General features: G+C 52.4%; 1 protein-coding gene across 7 annotated transcripts in view; it reads right to left on the bottom strand.

Moving 5' to 3' along the window:
- Positions 1-13,936, bottom strand: part of Mark2 (microtubule affinity regulating kinase 2) — a 60,738-nt gene that overhangs the window by 4,153 nt on the left and 42,649 nt on the right. For 3 of the 7 annotated variants that reach the window (XM_026414414.2, XM_026414412.2, XM_077798021.1), the window contains exons 2-17: positions 11,158-11,337; positions 10,872-10,925; positions 7,693-7,741; positions 7,316-7,381; positions 7,158-7,228; positions 6,964-7,020; positions 6,030-6,266; positions 5,591-5,710; positions 5,385-5,484; positions 5,195-5,307; positions 4,118-4,250; positions 3,710-3,888; positions 3,341-3,438; positions 2,401-2,562; positions 1,553-1,810; positions 575-601 (exon numbers count right to left, since the gene is read on the bottom strand). In XM_026414414.2, the coding sequence (XP_026270199.1) occupies positions 575-601; positions 1,553-1,810; positions 2,401-2,562; positions 3,341-3,438; positions 3,710-3,888; positions 4,118-4,250; positions 5,195-5,307; positions 5,385-5,484; positions 5,591-5,710; positions 6,030-6,266; positions 6,964-7,020; positions 7,158-7,228; positions 7,316-7,381; positions 7,693-7,741; positions 10,872-10,925; positions 11,158-11,337 (1,904 nt within the window). The remainder of the gene's footprint in view (positions 1-574; positions 602-1,552; positions 1,811-2,400; positions 2,563-3,340; positions 3,439-3,709; positions 3,889-4,117; positions 4,251-5,194; positions 5,308-5,384; positions 5,485-5,590; positions 5,711-6,029; positions 6,267-6,963; positions 7,021-7,157; positions 7,229-7,315; positions 7,382-7,692; positions 7,742-10,871; positions 10,926-11,157; positions 11,338-13,936) is intronic. The other 4 variants (XM_026414417.2, XM_026414415.2, XM_026414413.2 and 1 more) reach the window with 3 other exon arrangements.

Genomic DNA, 13,936 nt, shown 5'->3' on the forward strand with positions numbered 1-13,936 from the left:
CCCCAATGTCCCTGTAGTACCTCAAAAATCTTGCCATCAGATAGGCCAGGGAGGAAGAGGTCACAGCCCTGAAGTTCAGCAAATCCAAGAGACCCCAAGAGATGCCATCCCAGATGCATTTTTACCCCAGTGGAGCCTCCTCATAGCGCATGCACACGACAAGGGAAAGGGCCAGAGAAGGAACCCAATGCTTGTGACCAAAACCTGGGGTGGGTAAAGAGACAATCTTAAAGGGAGAATCCCTGAAAAGGTCTCTTGCTTGAGGAAAGGTATACCTATGGCCCAAGGAAGACCCCTTACTTTCAAAGCCATTTGCCTTGGGGGTTCAAAGTCGCCTCGGAGGGGCCCTATGTTCTGAGCCCTGCCTGTCTGAAGGGGGCAGGGAAGGTGGACTGAGGCTGAGGCCTAGTCAGAGCAGTCTTCATCCCTTTAAGATGGCAGAGAGGAGGGCCACACAGAGCAGGTGAGCAGATGGAGAGGAATCAAGAGCTAGAGGGGGGGTTAGTGATGGAGCAGGACAGACACAGGACACACACACACACATACACACACACACAGTGGGCTCAACGCCTACCTTCTGGCAAACCTGAAAGACAGATTTCTAAAAAAACAAACAAAAAAAGACAAAATAAAAAAAGAAATAAAAAAAAAAAAAACCAACAAGACGGTATGTGGATAAGCAGGTGGGGAGTGGGCTTCCCAGGTGCAAAGGTCACCCCAGTTTTGGAAGAGCCGCTCAGCGAGACTAGAATCCTGGTTATCAGGTCTGCTCCCACCCTCTGCAGTCCTTACACCTGTACCCTGCGGCTTGGGCAGGGCAGTATCTTCGACTACTCCAGCCCCATGGAGTGAGTGAGTGATGCGGGAGGCAGGGTGGGCAGGCCCACTATCCCAAAGCCCCCATTGCTTCCTGAGCTGTAACTCCAAGGTGGGGGAGGGGAGTGGGACAGATAACATCCCAAGAGGCTGGATGCCCCTGACCATCTCAGGGGCTCAGGTGTAAGCTGGACCCACAGTGGGCAGCTGTCGGAGCCAAGGCTGTAGGGAGGCCACCGTAGGCCCTTGCCAGCTATTGCACTGTGGGCTTCACTCTGGGAACCCCAGAGAGAAATGGCAGCAGCCAGACACCACCAACTGGTGGAGGAAAGGAGGTCAAGGGGGCAAGTTAAGAGACCAGGAAAAAATTTCCTTGTCAGCTCAGCCTGGCTCATGCCTCATGACTCTGCAGCTGCGTCACCAAATATAAGTTTCCATGGGAACCCAGGAGAGAAGAGGGGGGCTTTTATTTTAGCATCTGAGTTCACACTCCCCTAGAGAGGAGGCGGTATTGCCCATCTGCTTGGGGCCACAGAATGAGGGGTGCCTGAGAGGAACTGGGAGAGGCCTAAGAGGATGGGTCTGGACACATAAAGTGTTGACAATGACCCAATTTTTTAGGCTTCCTGAGGCCTCTTCTAACCCTTAGGACCCAATCCCAGTTCTGGTATTTCCACCCCCCTCCCAGGGCAAGGCCTGGCCCCAGCCTCTCTGCCACACTAAGCTCCCTGCTCACCTGCGGACAAACTTGGAGGTGAACTTGCTGAAGATGCTCCCGGAGGCCCCCCGCCGGCCCTGGCTGTGGCCAGAGGGAGAGGCTGGGGTCACACCGTAGGGCAAATTCTGCTGGTCCCGCACCTGTCGGAGCTGCCCAGCATGGAAGGTGCTTCGACTGGACACACCCCGGGGGAAATTAGTTCGGTCTGGGGCTCCACCACTGCTGCTGATGTTGTGAGCGGAGGGGGAGGCGACAGGGACACGCTGGGGGGCTGTGCTGTAGGAAAAAAGGCGGGGCCGAGGGAACATGTCAGGTACAAAGAAGCCATACACCCCCGAGCACCTGGAATATCCTGTGGTGGGGACAGGGAGGGGGAATGCTAGGGCAGAGGCAGCCATCACAGAGGACACAGAAGGAAGGGTGTGACCACTGAAGACAGCGGTGAGGAGTCTTGTGGAGGTGGAGATGATTTGGGAAGGAAGGAAGGGAGACAAGGAAGGACCTATGTTGTGAGAGCAGTACAGAATGGACACAACTGGCTCCTCGAGGGGACATTGGGAACCAACTCTCAAGGACTGAGGGTCCCTAAGGAAATCCAGGAAGGTTCAGAACAGAAAAGGCTTCCCTTTGGAGTTTTGAACAGCTTCCTGCATACCTGTTCTGACAGGGAAGACTAGAGGAAAAGAGGGACATTAATGGTATTTTTTTGTGCCCTCCACTTCCTGGCCTCAGGGGATAGAGCCATTTCTAGTGTTTAGGAGGATAAGAACAGAGCAGGTGGCCTAGGTGAGAAGAAGAGATGGCTGGGGTTAAGGGGGAGGGCAGGCTGAGGGCAGCAGGTGCACCAGCTGCCCCAGCACACTTGCCTGGGCCGCGGCACCTCACAGTTATTCTCCGTGGGGGGCAGCCCAGAGGCCTTGTTGGGGTGCACGGAGGCCGACATGGATTTCTGGTGCTGGCGGGGCCGGGCCGCAGAGACTGCGGCAGAAGCAGAAGCCGTGGAGGCCCGGGACCCTGGCATGGTTAGGCTAGGAGACAAAAGCAGCGGAGAGGCCCGGGTTAGGGGTGGGTGAGGTAGAAGCCTGGGTTAGGAAGCAAGGACAGGGCCAGAGCTAGGAGCATCAGCAGGATGCAGTTCAGGCCTGGTGGGCAGCAGTGAGAGGCAAGTCAGAGCTGAGGGTGACAAGATGGGAAGTGGAGGGCAGGGTGAGGAAGCAACAAGGTAAGGCTGAGCCTGGGAAGAGGGAAAGTCAAGGGGAGCCCACTGCCTCTGGCTGCATCGGTCTCCTAGGAACTTTAACAACAAGGCTGTTCCTTCTACAGAAGAGCAGGTATTGCTAAGGGGAGACCTTTCTCAAGCTCAGAAGAGGTGGAGCCAGGAATCTGAGACACTGAGGAAGGCTAACAGTCAAGACTGGGGCTGTGCTCTCACCAGCACAGCTGGAGTCCCCCTCAGATGGGCAGTTCTTGATTCTGCCCTGTGTTGGGGCCCCAAAGACAAAGCCTTAGGTACCTAGAGGAAGGTAGCTTCAGGCCTGGCCACAGTCAAGAAGCAAGAAGCCCATCATGATGACCATTGGAATCCTACCCTCAGCAAACAACAGGAGCAGTCAGAGGAGGACAGGGAGGGGGGATGGTGTGGAGCAGGGGAGGGGAAGGTGGACGGCCAGACTAAACAGAGCCAGGACGGGACTCCAGGGAGCAGGGGTAGTGCTCTGGGGGGGCAGGAGACGGTGCTACTGACAGGCACCACGTGCCGCTGGGAGAGGCGGCTCCTGTGAGCGTAGCAGATAGCCCGGCACTCACCTGTCTTTGCCGTTCTGGATGGAGGCCTGGCCGAGGCTGGCCCTCTCCAAAAGTGGGGAATTCCTGCTTCGGTTTGTGCTGGTGGAGAGGACGCTATTCTGTGAGGAATGAAGGGCAAGAGCGGTCTCATAGGAAGCCAAGTATTCTCTAGCTAGGCTCTCCCCCAGGGGACGGACAGGCTTCCCTTCCTCCTCCCTTCAAGTAGACAGTTGCAGGTTTGAAAAAGGGATTCTGCACTTCTGGGGTAAGGGTGGGCAGGGGCCTACACTTGTATAGTAAGCAACTGTAGCAGCCAGAGGGCCAGGCCCCACATAGGAAGGGTGGAGGGCAGGAAGGAGGACCTGGGGCTGGGTAGGGGCCATGGCTCACCGTGGAGGGGGTAGGGGTGGTCTTCTTCCTCTCCAGGCCCGGCAGGGGGCTGGCAGGCACTTTGGCGGTGCTACTGGCCTTCCGCCCTGCCTCCCGGTCCTCTTCAGGCCGCTTATTTTCTGCATTGTTACTCTGAGTCTTCTTAGAGTAGGAATTAGAGGTGGGAATGGCAGGACCGGCTGGAGGGCCAGAGATGCAATGGAGAAGGTCAGGCGACTGCCCTCTGAAGACCCACCCCATGTGTGTCCCGGTTTCACAGACGGGGAGGAAAACTAATGACCTGCCCTTGGCTGTACTACCCTGAAGAGGCTGAACTAGGCCCGAAACTCAACTATCTCCAAAGCTACCATAACCAGTGATGGCTCTGGAGAAGGGTAGGCCCCACCTGTGATTCTCAAAAGTACATACCCTGGTCACTGAAGCGCCGCTGCTTGGGGTTGGCTGAGACGCTGCGCTGTACCTTATGGGATGGGGATGGGGCACTGCTATTGGTCAGATCAGCTGAAGGCCGAGGTTTTAAGGTGATGGTATCACCTTCCAGCTATAAGAACAAAACATGGTATCAAGGAGGGCAGGAGTTGCGCAAAGATCCCTCTCACATACCTTCCTGCCCTGCCTCACAACCACTGCAGGCTCACTAGAGACATCACCCCACGAAACTAACATACACCTAAACATATTCTCCTCTACTCTGGAGACATGCCCTGATACAGATGGGGACACACACGGCCACAGACACTCCCAACAGAAAGACACCCTGTCTTCAGAGAGGGATACACATGTCCACACATCCAGAGACATGAATACTCACAAGAACACATAATGAGGCTCAAGATACCATCCCCCTGCCCACCCACCCCCAGAAAGCAATCTAGGCCCATATCAAGTGCTGCCAGACACCGCTAAAGCAGATTTAAGTGAGAACCCAGAGGGGGCCCACCCGGCCTCAGGGAAAGCAGAGTGGGAGGCTCTGAGTGCACGTGGGCACTCAAAGAGAACGAACCAAACCCAAATGGGCAGAATTAATCCTAAGGCCTCCGATTCATAGCCAGGAGGACACACACATGCACATGGAAACACATGCCCAGATGCAAGCACCAAGAAGAGGCAACACACAGACTAAAACTTCCATAAGACAGAGACATACACCTCAACCGAGACGTATACTCCCAGACATGGAGTGACATAAAGATGTCTGGGTTAACACAGAACTGCCCATCAGACGACCGAGTCCCATTTTAATCTATGCAGAATAGCCAGCTCAACTCATCCGTAGGGAGCCCAGCCCTGAGCCCAGTCCCCTCAGCTTCCTCACTCCTTCACCAGGGAGATGAGTGAAAGGCCTGAGCACAGTCAAGGCTTCATGCCAGTCGGCAGAGGGCATACCCCCTGGAAACAGGCCTCTGCTGTAGACATGTGTTCAAGGCAGGGGTGCTACCTAGAGCAAGGGTGGCCAGGACGGGGAATGGGGTAAGGAACACGTACCTCAGAGCTCTTATAGCCCAGGAGCAGATAGGTGGCCATCACCTCATTGTACCTCTGGCCCACCAGTGAGTCCTGGATTTCTTCCCGTGTGTAACCCATCGACACCATCAACTCTGCACGGAGAACACACAGGTAAGGCTGGCCTCGACTTCTAGGTAGGTCCAACCTCCTGGCCCAGCAGCAGCCTCACCTGTCCGCCGGGGGTCCTTGTAGTCGGGGAGGGGCTCCACATAAGGCTTCAGCTCATCGTCTTCATGCCCCACATTCATCCACCGATCTTTCATGATTTGCTGTGGAGCAAAGGGAAGGGACAAGGGCAGAGGGGGAAAAACTCAGCTTAGAGGTCAACATGGGGCCCCCAGGATTTTGGGCCAGTTGGTGTTGAAGGCTGCTCACCTCTAAAGTGCCTCTCTTGCTGGGATTAAGAATGAGAAATTTCTTAAGCAGGTTTTCACAGTCCGTGGACATGTAGAACGGAATACGGTATTTTCCTCTCAGTACCCGCTCCCGTAGCTCCTGTGGTTAGAAAACTTAAATCACCCCAAGGACCAGGAAGACACTAATATCCAGGACCCTGAGACCTGAAGACTGGCTAGGCAGATGCCTGCCATCCAGAGTGCTTTGGAGGGTGAACACACACCATGTACCCCATTGTGAGATGGGAATGAAGGCTACTAATTTCCTTTGAACTGTGGCTACCTTAGCAGGCCCTTCTCTGAAGCTCTGGCTTGGGGAAAATGTAGACAGTTGCAAAAGGGGAGAGGTGAGGGATAAGACCAGAGGTTGAGAGGAAATGAGAAGTAACAAAAATGATCTAAGCCTGACATCACTCCACCTTGAGGTTCTGTCCATCAAAAGGCAGAGATCCGCTGACCAGTGTGTAGAGGATGACTCCCAGGCTCCACACGTCCACCTCGGGTCCATCATATTTTTTGCCCTGGAAGAGTTCTGGGGCAGCATAAGGGGGACTGCCACAGAAGGTATCCAGTTTGTTCCCAAAGGTGAATTCATTGCTGAAGCCAAAGTCCGCAATCTTGATGTTCATATCTGCATCCAAGAGCAGGTTTTCTGCCTGGGAGGTGAGATGGAAAATGTCAGGACACCAAGTAGATCACAGCGAGGCACTGCGCAGCAGGAGCTGAGGGGAGGGAGACCCAACGGGAAGTCGTCTCCACTCTCAGAACTTTCTTCACCAACTCCAGGGCAGGGCTTCAGAGAGCATGAGCAGGCTGGGCAGGAGGAAGGCATGCAGGCCACCCCTCACACAGGCAGCCAAGGTAGAGCTGGGAGCCACAGCCTCAAGACCCTGGGAGCAGCACAAAGCTTCAGGGTCAGTCAGGCCTAGGATTCACAGTCACGTCATGTTTGCGAGGACTCAGCGGCCAGGGGGTTCACAGGTAGTCTCAAACTCAAGTACCCTGGTAACAGAGACGGGGTGTGTGTGTGTGTGTGTGCGTGCCTGCAAAGCAGCTATGACACCACTGTGGAACACTCACTGTTCCCCTGGGCAGCTGCCAGGCCGCCTAAAGGATCAGGAGAGCCTGTAGTGCTGCAGTCATGCCTGGGAGCTCAGAAAGGGCAGAGACCCCTGCTGTCTCTGCAATGGGGGGCTGAGTCCAGGCACAAGGCCTCTGTCAGAGCCAATCCTAGGGGCTTCTCGCAGTTTCCTGAATACACAGGGCCTGATGGCACTGATAGCAATTTCACTGAAGAAAGAGGGGGAACACCCAGCTCTACTCCAAGGCACAGGAGAGGAGAACGTGCCTCACCTTTAGGTCTCTATGAACAATGAACTTCTGGTGACAGTACTGCACAGCAGACACTATCTGAAAGGAAGGAAGAAGGGTCAGTCCAGGGGTGTCTGGCCACAGGGCTGGTGGAGGCCACTTTCAGCTGGGCAGCTCTTCCTTGTATGTCAAACCCCAAAAGGCAGTGGTCAGCCCACAGAGGGAGGCACACCCACCTGGCGGAATTTGGCTCGAGCCTCTTTTTCTTTCATCCTGCCATGAGCCACTAGGTAATCAAAGACCTCTCCTGAAAGAGATGGGCAAAAGCCCAGTGAGAGCCCAATAGGGTTGAGAGAGGCAGGAGCACAACAGGAAGGGGCGGTTCCACACCTACCGCCGCTGGCGTACTCCATGACAAGGTACAGTGTCTTCTCAGTCTCGATCACTTCAAATAACTTAACTACAAGAGAAAAGGCCAAGCCTAGAATCAGACAGGGAGCAGGGCCACATGCTAAGCCCAGAATGTCCAGGGGCATGGGAGGGACGGAGGTTCCTACTTCCAGTCTCCCCTCGTCTGGACAAGTCAAACTACTAAGACCAGCCAGTATGCCAGGGGTAAAGCTGGACGTGGAGCTGAGCCTCCCCAGAGGGTTCCTTGACACCCAGGAGGCCTACAGTCTCCAGAAGGCAGTGCCACCAGCAGGAAGGACTCCACTGCCAAGTGCGGCCTGGCTAAGAGGGAAGAGGAGGGGAATGGCGGCTGCTCCTCACCTATGTTGGGATGATTCAGAACCTTCATTATTCTCACTTCACGGAAGAGCTAGAAGAGAAAACACCACGGGTCATGCCTGCTTCCCTTTCTCTCCTCAGATCCCTCCAAACAGAGCCCATTCTAGGAATTTTTCCCCAAAACAACAACAAAAAACCCCCAACAACAACCACAACAAAGCCAGGCAAGGAGAAAGAAACAGGGCAGTGTTCTGGCTCACTGTGGCCTCCCGCAGCTGGGAGGCAGGGGTGAAAGAAGGCTGGCCTCTGCTGACCTGCCACCCCAGGCCGCTTCAGAATTGGATGAGCCAGTGGCTCCCCTTCTACATTAGGGCTGCCCAAATCCAGCCCTAAGACTGTAGCTGGGTCTGGCTGAGGAGTTCTGTTGGGGACCATGAGCCAGTGCAAGTGGATCCTCAGCATAGCACTCCTTCCCCAGTTCAGTGGCCAGACATGCCCCAGCAGGCCCAGTGATGGGGTGGAGCTCGAGGGGCACCCATCTTCTTTAAGCTTGGAGAAGTGAGAGAGGGCCTGCATTGGGGGATAGGCCTTCTCTCCCGGGCCTCTGGGGTGGTGATAGAAGAAGCCACTCCTATATATAGCTGATGCCAATTTTAATCAAATCCACCTCCACACACTCACGCTCTCTTTGTGAAACAAAATCAGGGGCTCCAAACCATACATTTCCATAAAGAAAGATGACAGAAATGAACTCCTTCCTCCCTGCGGGGGCCAGAGAATCGGAGGTGGAGTTTTTTGGTAACTTCTAGGCCTCACCACTTGCACAAAGAACAGAACCAGTTGTTTTTGATTTGGGGTAGGGGTTGTCTGGAGCCCTAATCCATAATACAATTTATAGAATAAAGTGAACATTAACGAGAAAGGAAAAGAGGCAAGTGCCTTTCTAATCTGTAGGAACCTGAACCTTATCAGCTCCCTCTTTGTTAGGGTCCAGGTTTTTCTTGCTTCCTTCCCAGATTCAACAATTACTGTAGATGAAAAAGCAAAAAATCCTAGACTCCCCTCAGGGGCAATAATGGGGAGCAGCACTGTAATGGGGCCCAGAACCAGCAGCCAGGATTCTTCCCCTGAGGACAGCCTCTTGGCCTGGAAGCAGCAATCTCCTAGGAGAGACTGGAGTTTTCTGGGCTTGCCCAGACCCTGAAGGGGCTATCTTCTTGATGCTTTAGAGATCACTGCTAAGATCAAATTTAAAGGATGATTTGGGAGCTGGGTGGGTGGCATGCTTGTAATCACAGTGACTCCCGGAGGCCGAGGCAGGAGGATGAGAAGTTTAAAGCCAGCTTCAGCAATTTAGTGAGGCCCTAAGCAACTTAGTGAGACCTTTGAGACCTTAGTCTCAAAAAAAGAAAGAAAAAGGGAGCTGGGCACAGTGGTGCACACCTGTAATCCCAGCAACCCGGAAGGCTTACATGCAGAAGGATTACAAGTTCAAGGCTAGCCTCAGCAATCTGGTGAGACTGTCTCAAAAAACAAAAACAAAAAATAAGGCTGGGGATATAGCTCAGTGGTAAACTGCCCTTGGATTCAATCCCCAATACCAAAATAAAATAAACACCAGTCCTTCTTCCCATCCTCCTGTAATAAGCAGGGAAGCCCTGGTGAGACAGCAGTGTTTCCTTTGAGCCAAACCCTTCAGGGGACACAGGGGAACACCTTGGTTCCAGCTGTCAGCTTATCAGGAACTCGTGCCATCTACCATAGTTCCAGGAGCACTGCCCTCCATAACAGTCCCCGGCCCCTAGTCCTGAGCCTCTTCATACCACTTTGCCTGACACTTCTCGTGGAGTCACCTTCCTACCTGGCTCAATTACCACAATGTGGGGCTAGGGATAGAGCTCAGTTGGTAGAGTGCTTGCTTTGCATGCCCAAGGCCCTGAATTCAATCACCAGCACAAAAAAAGAAAAAAAAAATTACCATAATGTGCTCACGAAAAGAAAAACTCGGGGCTGGGGTTGTGGCTCAGCAGAAGAACGCTGTGAGGCCCTGGGTTCAATCCTCAGCACCACATAAAAATACATAAATAAAACAAATGTTAAAAAAAAAAAAAGAAAGAAAGAATAGAAAAACTCCACTGGCCACAAGATATAAAGAACCAGGTTCTGGTCAGAAAATCTGAGTCAGGGTCAGCTACAGAAGGGCCCAAATGAGGCTTGACAGATCTAAATAGGGACAACTTCTATGGAGCCAGAGAGGCGCCTCCTCCTTCTCTTAACTGCTAGAGCCCAGGAAGGGAAGACAGGCAGTTTCCAGTTCTAGGGTAACCAGTCACTGGCAAGCTCTGCGAAACAAAGTCTCCCTTTCCTTTCTTACTTCTACCACACTCTAAAGTTCCTTGGGTAGAGGGTTTGTGTTACTGCTGGGGGATTCCTCCATTACACATGGAGGACTTCAGTTTCCCACCGTTAAATGAGTGAAAGAAAAGTTCAACCTTCTCCAGCAAAAACTATGTGCAGAGGCTGGGGCTGGGGCTCAGCGGCAGAGCACTTGCCTGGCATGTGTGAGGCACTCAGCACCACATATAAATAAATAAAAAATAAAGGTACATCAACAACTAAAAAATATTAAAAAACAAACAAACAAACCAACCCCATGTGCAAATCACTTGTGACATCTAGCACAGTGAGCCTAGAGGTGAGAAGGCAAATTGGAAGTACCTCTCTTTATTCTGAACACCTTGTCAGGGACTCAGAACTACAGTCCAACTTCTAAAACTTCTAGTCTTCCATATTCACACTCTGAAATAGAGCTGGCAGAGAACACACTGCCAGGTTCCCTGCCTCTTTACCCTATACTTCTAGAGCCAGTCTCCTGAATTCCTCCAGGCTGGAGTAGCTTGTGTGTGTTTCTAGTAATGCTGTAAACACGTGTTTTTGCACAGGGCTGGCCACAGGCCAGAAGAGAACAAGGTATAGGAAGTAGATGAGACAGGTGGGCCTAGTGGCTGGAAAGGGGCAGAAAGACTGCAGAAGAGCCAGTGCCTGAGGCCAGTAGGCCCACCCAGGAGATCTGAGCAAAGTCCTGGAGAGCAGGGCCACGTGGGGTGGGTGGTGGACACAGAGGAATTGCCAGAGGACTTAAAGTAGGAATCCAAATGGAGCCAGTAGATCACTGAGCCCTGAGAGAAGCTTGGAAAGGGAGAGGAGGAGCTGGTGCTTACTTTTTGGAGGCTGGAGGAATTCAGTTGAGTCTTGTCGATGATCTTCACAGCTACCTGAACATGAGACAACAAAGCCCAAGATCACTTCTTTGACCAGGCTAAGCCTAGGACCTGATTCTACTTCCTCCTTTGTATTTCCTGCTCCTTTTCATCCCTCAGTTCTTAGCACCTCAGTCAGATCTCATTTTGGCCTGATAAACAAGAGGCTGGCTGCTGGTGTCCCCCCACTACCTGTGGAGTGTCGACAGGATGGGAGCTGCTGCCATACCCCTAGCCCAGTGCTCACCTCTTTCCCAGTCAGGATGTGCCGGGCCAACTTCACCTTGGCGAAGTTACCCTTGCCAATGGTCTTGAGGAGTCGGTAGTTGCCAATATGGGGCTGCTCGTCAGCAGAGGTGGCCGAGTTGCGGCCCCGCAGCATGTTGGACTTACTGCTGGGCTTGGAATCAAGGTGTCCCAAGGTGGGCTGCAGGGAGAAACAGACATACCTTTACACACTAACCTTCAGGTTCCCTAGACCCCTGCCCTCAGCTCTCTTCAAGAGACAGAAGAGGGCTGGGGATGTAGCTCAAGCGGTAGCGCGCTCGCCTGGCATGCGTGCGGCCCGGGTTCGATCCTCAGCACCACATACAGACAAAGATGCTGTGTCCGCCAAATACTGAAAAATAAATATTAAAGTTCTCTCTCTCTCTCTCTTTCTCACTCTCTCTCACTCTTTCTAAAAAAAAAAAAAAAAAAAAAAGAGACAGAAGAGGCGGGGGCAGACTCCAAGGGGCTGATAGGCAGGGAGAAAAGGGAGGAGGGGAGGACATGACGGCCAGCCTTCAGTCCAAGGGAGCATGGCATAAAGCATAGCCAAGATCCCAGGGAACAGAGCTGATCCAGCGTGGGTGCTACTGAGGCCCCAGCAATAGCCCAGCAGCTCCTCTGCCTCAGGTAGAAGACACGGCCTCCTACTGTCCTGTTCACAAGAGAAGATCACCGCATCCAAAGTCACAGGTGCAGCATGAGCAGAACTGCTTCAAAGCTTTCACTGACACCCAACTCCTTTATCACTTTACACTTTACATTTATTTGTTGTGGCTCCCAGGGAGAAGAGAGACCCATGAGGGCCTGCATATCTATTTTCTTCACTGATAGATCCCAGCACTTAGACAGACTGAACTACGGTTGATACTAAATGAATCCTTGCAAATGAACAAATGAACTGAATAACTGGGTCCAAGCATGGCAGCAGAAGTTATAACTGGCTCTGACACAAATAAAAAAATAATAATATAAGACAATATAAAACAGCATTATGGTTCAGCTGGGCACAGTGGAGTAACACCCAGTGAATCAGGAGGCTGAGGCAGGAGGATGGCAAGTTTGAGGCCAGCCTCAGCAACTTAACAAGGCCCTAAGCAACTTAGTGAGACCCTATCTCAAAATAAGAAATAAAAAGGGCTCGGGATGTGGATGCTCAGTGGTTAAGCAGCTCTGGGTTCAATCCCCCAAAATTAAATAAAAGGAGAAAAGAAAAAGTCTGGTCTAATTCCTATTTTGAGCCCCAAATCACCTGGTGCCAGAGCCTCATTCCAGATCCTTTTGGAGCTACCTTAGAAACTTCAGAGAGACTGAGGTTAATAGGGTGATCAGAAACGTGTGAGTCAAGGTTCTTCCTTTCCTGGCCCCACCTGGCTCCAAGTGAATACTTTAAAACCACAGAGAAAAAGCATGACTTGCTACAACCCAAGGAACTGCAAGACATTTGCTGGCTCGATAGACACTTCTCAAGCAGAAAAATAACAAGTACCCTGATTCTGGCCCTGCTTGCCAATCTGTCAACAGGGTCTTTGCATAGTACATGTGGGGTGCTCTTCCATTGAGCTACATCCCAGCCCTTGGGATCCTCCTGCCTCAGCTGTCCCAGTTGCTGCACCACTATATGCAGCATGTGGGCTATGTTTTTGAGCTCCCTGAGCAGATCCCAGAAGCCCCTTGAAGGAGAAAAGACCCTATGCACATGGCAAACTGTGAAGCAGGGGCTCTTGACAGACCAAAAGAGTCCCTTTTTGCCTCCATGGCTCTCTCTGCTACGTCTCCCCATGAAGACATCGATCCTTTCTGTCTGTCCATCCAGCTGCAGAGTTTTTTGGTCTATGATTCTCCCCATACCCTGAGTCTTGAGTCCAGCTAGATGACCAGATTCTCACATGCCTGCTTTCTCCCTTCCTAAGGAACTCCGGGGTTCCCACCCCCTGGAGACAAGGGCAGTTGTAGGTCCTGCTGGTGTCAAGTGGGGTGTTTCCTTTGAAGGATACTGAGCCCATCCAGCAGGTCTGAAGGCCCAGCCTCCAGGGCCTACCACTTCTCAGCCTCATCCTCCCCAACAAGCTGCTGGACTTTCAGTGCCCCGTCCCACTTCCAGGGAGCCAGCAACAGAAACCTTCCTTCTGTTTCAGCTCTCACGAGAGGAAGATGGGTGGGAAAGCTTCCTTGGCAGCTTCTAATGCACTTTCTGGGTTTCTGGTTACACTGTTTTTCTGAGGGCACAGCCAAAGGCAGCAGGAGCCTGACAGCCTCCAAGCCTGAACCTGAAATAGGGACTTGGCATCTACCAGGGATGGGGCAAAGCAGGGAACGCCACGCCCATCCGAGCCCGCCCTGTCCATCCATCTTGGTGATTTTGGCCCTGGAGCTTGTCTTTGTGGCACAGCAGGACAGCATCCCCCTCAGTTTTGGCTACATGCTGGACTTCAAGAACCATCAACAACCATAAGTGGTACTCGCCATCCACCCTCTTCCTTATTGGTTAAGGTTAAGAGTGTAGATACCAGAGGTCAATTGCCAGAGTTCAAATCCTAGCTGCCACTTAATGTGTTAACTTCATTAACATCATCCTTAAGAAGAAGGTAAGGATGCAAGAGGTGGGAGTTTGGGGGGAAATCACTCAAAAGATGACCCATGGGTGTTTCCACTCATCTGTGAGGTAATCTACTGGGTTCTAAGGAGTTCCACAGACCAACAAAACTAGATTTAAGTACTGGTTCTCCTACCTACTAGCTTTAGTTTTCTTATCTCTC

The sequence above is a fragment of the Urocitellus parryii genome, chromosome 4 (genome assembly GCF_045843805.1).
Source record: "Urocitellus parryii isolate mUroPar1 chromosome 4, mUroPar1.hap1, whole genome shotgun sequence".
Taxonomy (NCBI): domain Eukaryota; kingdom Metazoa; phylum Chordata; class Mammalia; order Rodentia; family Sciuridae; genus Urocitellus; species Urocitellus parryii.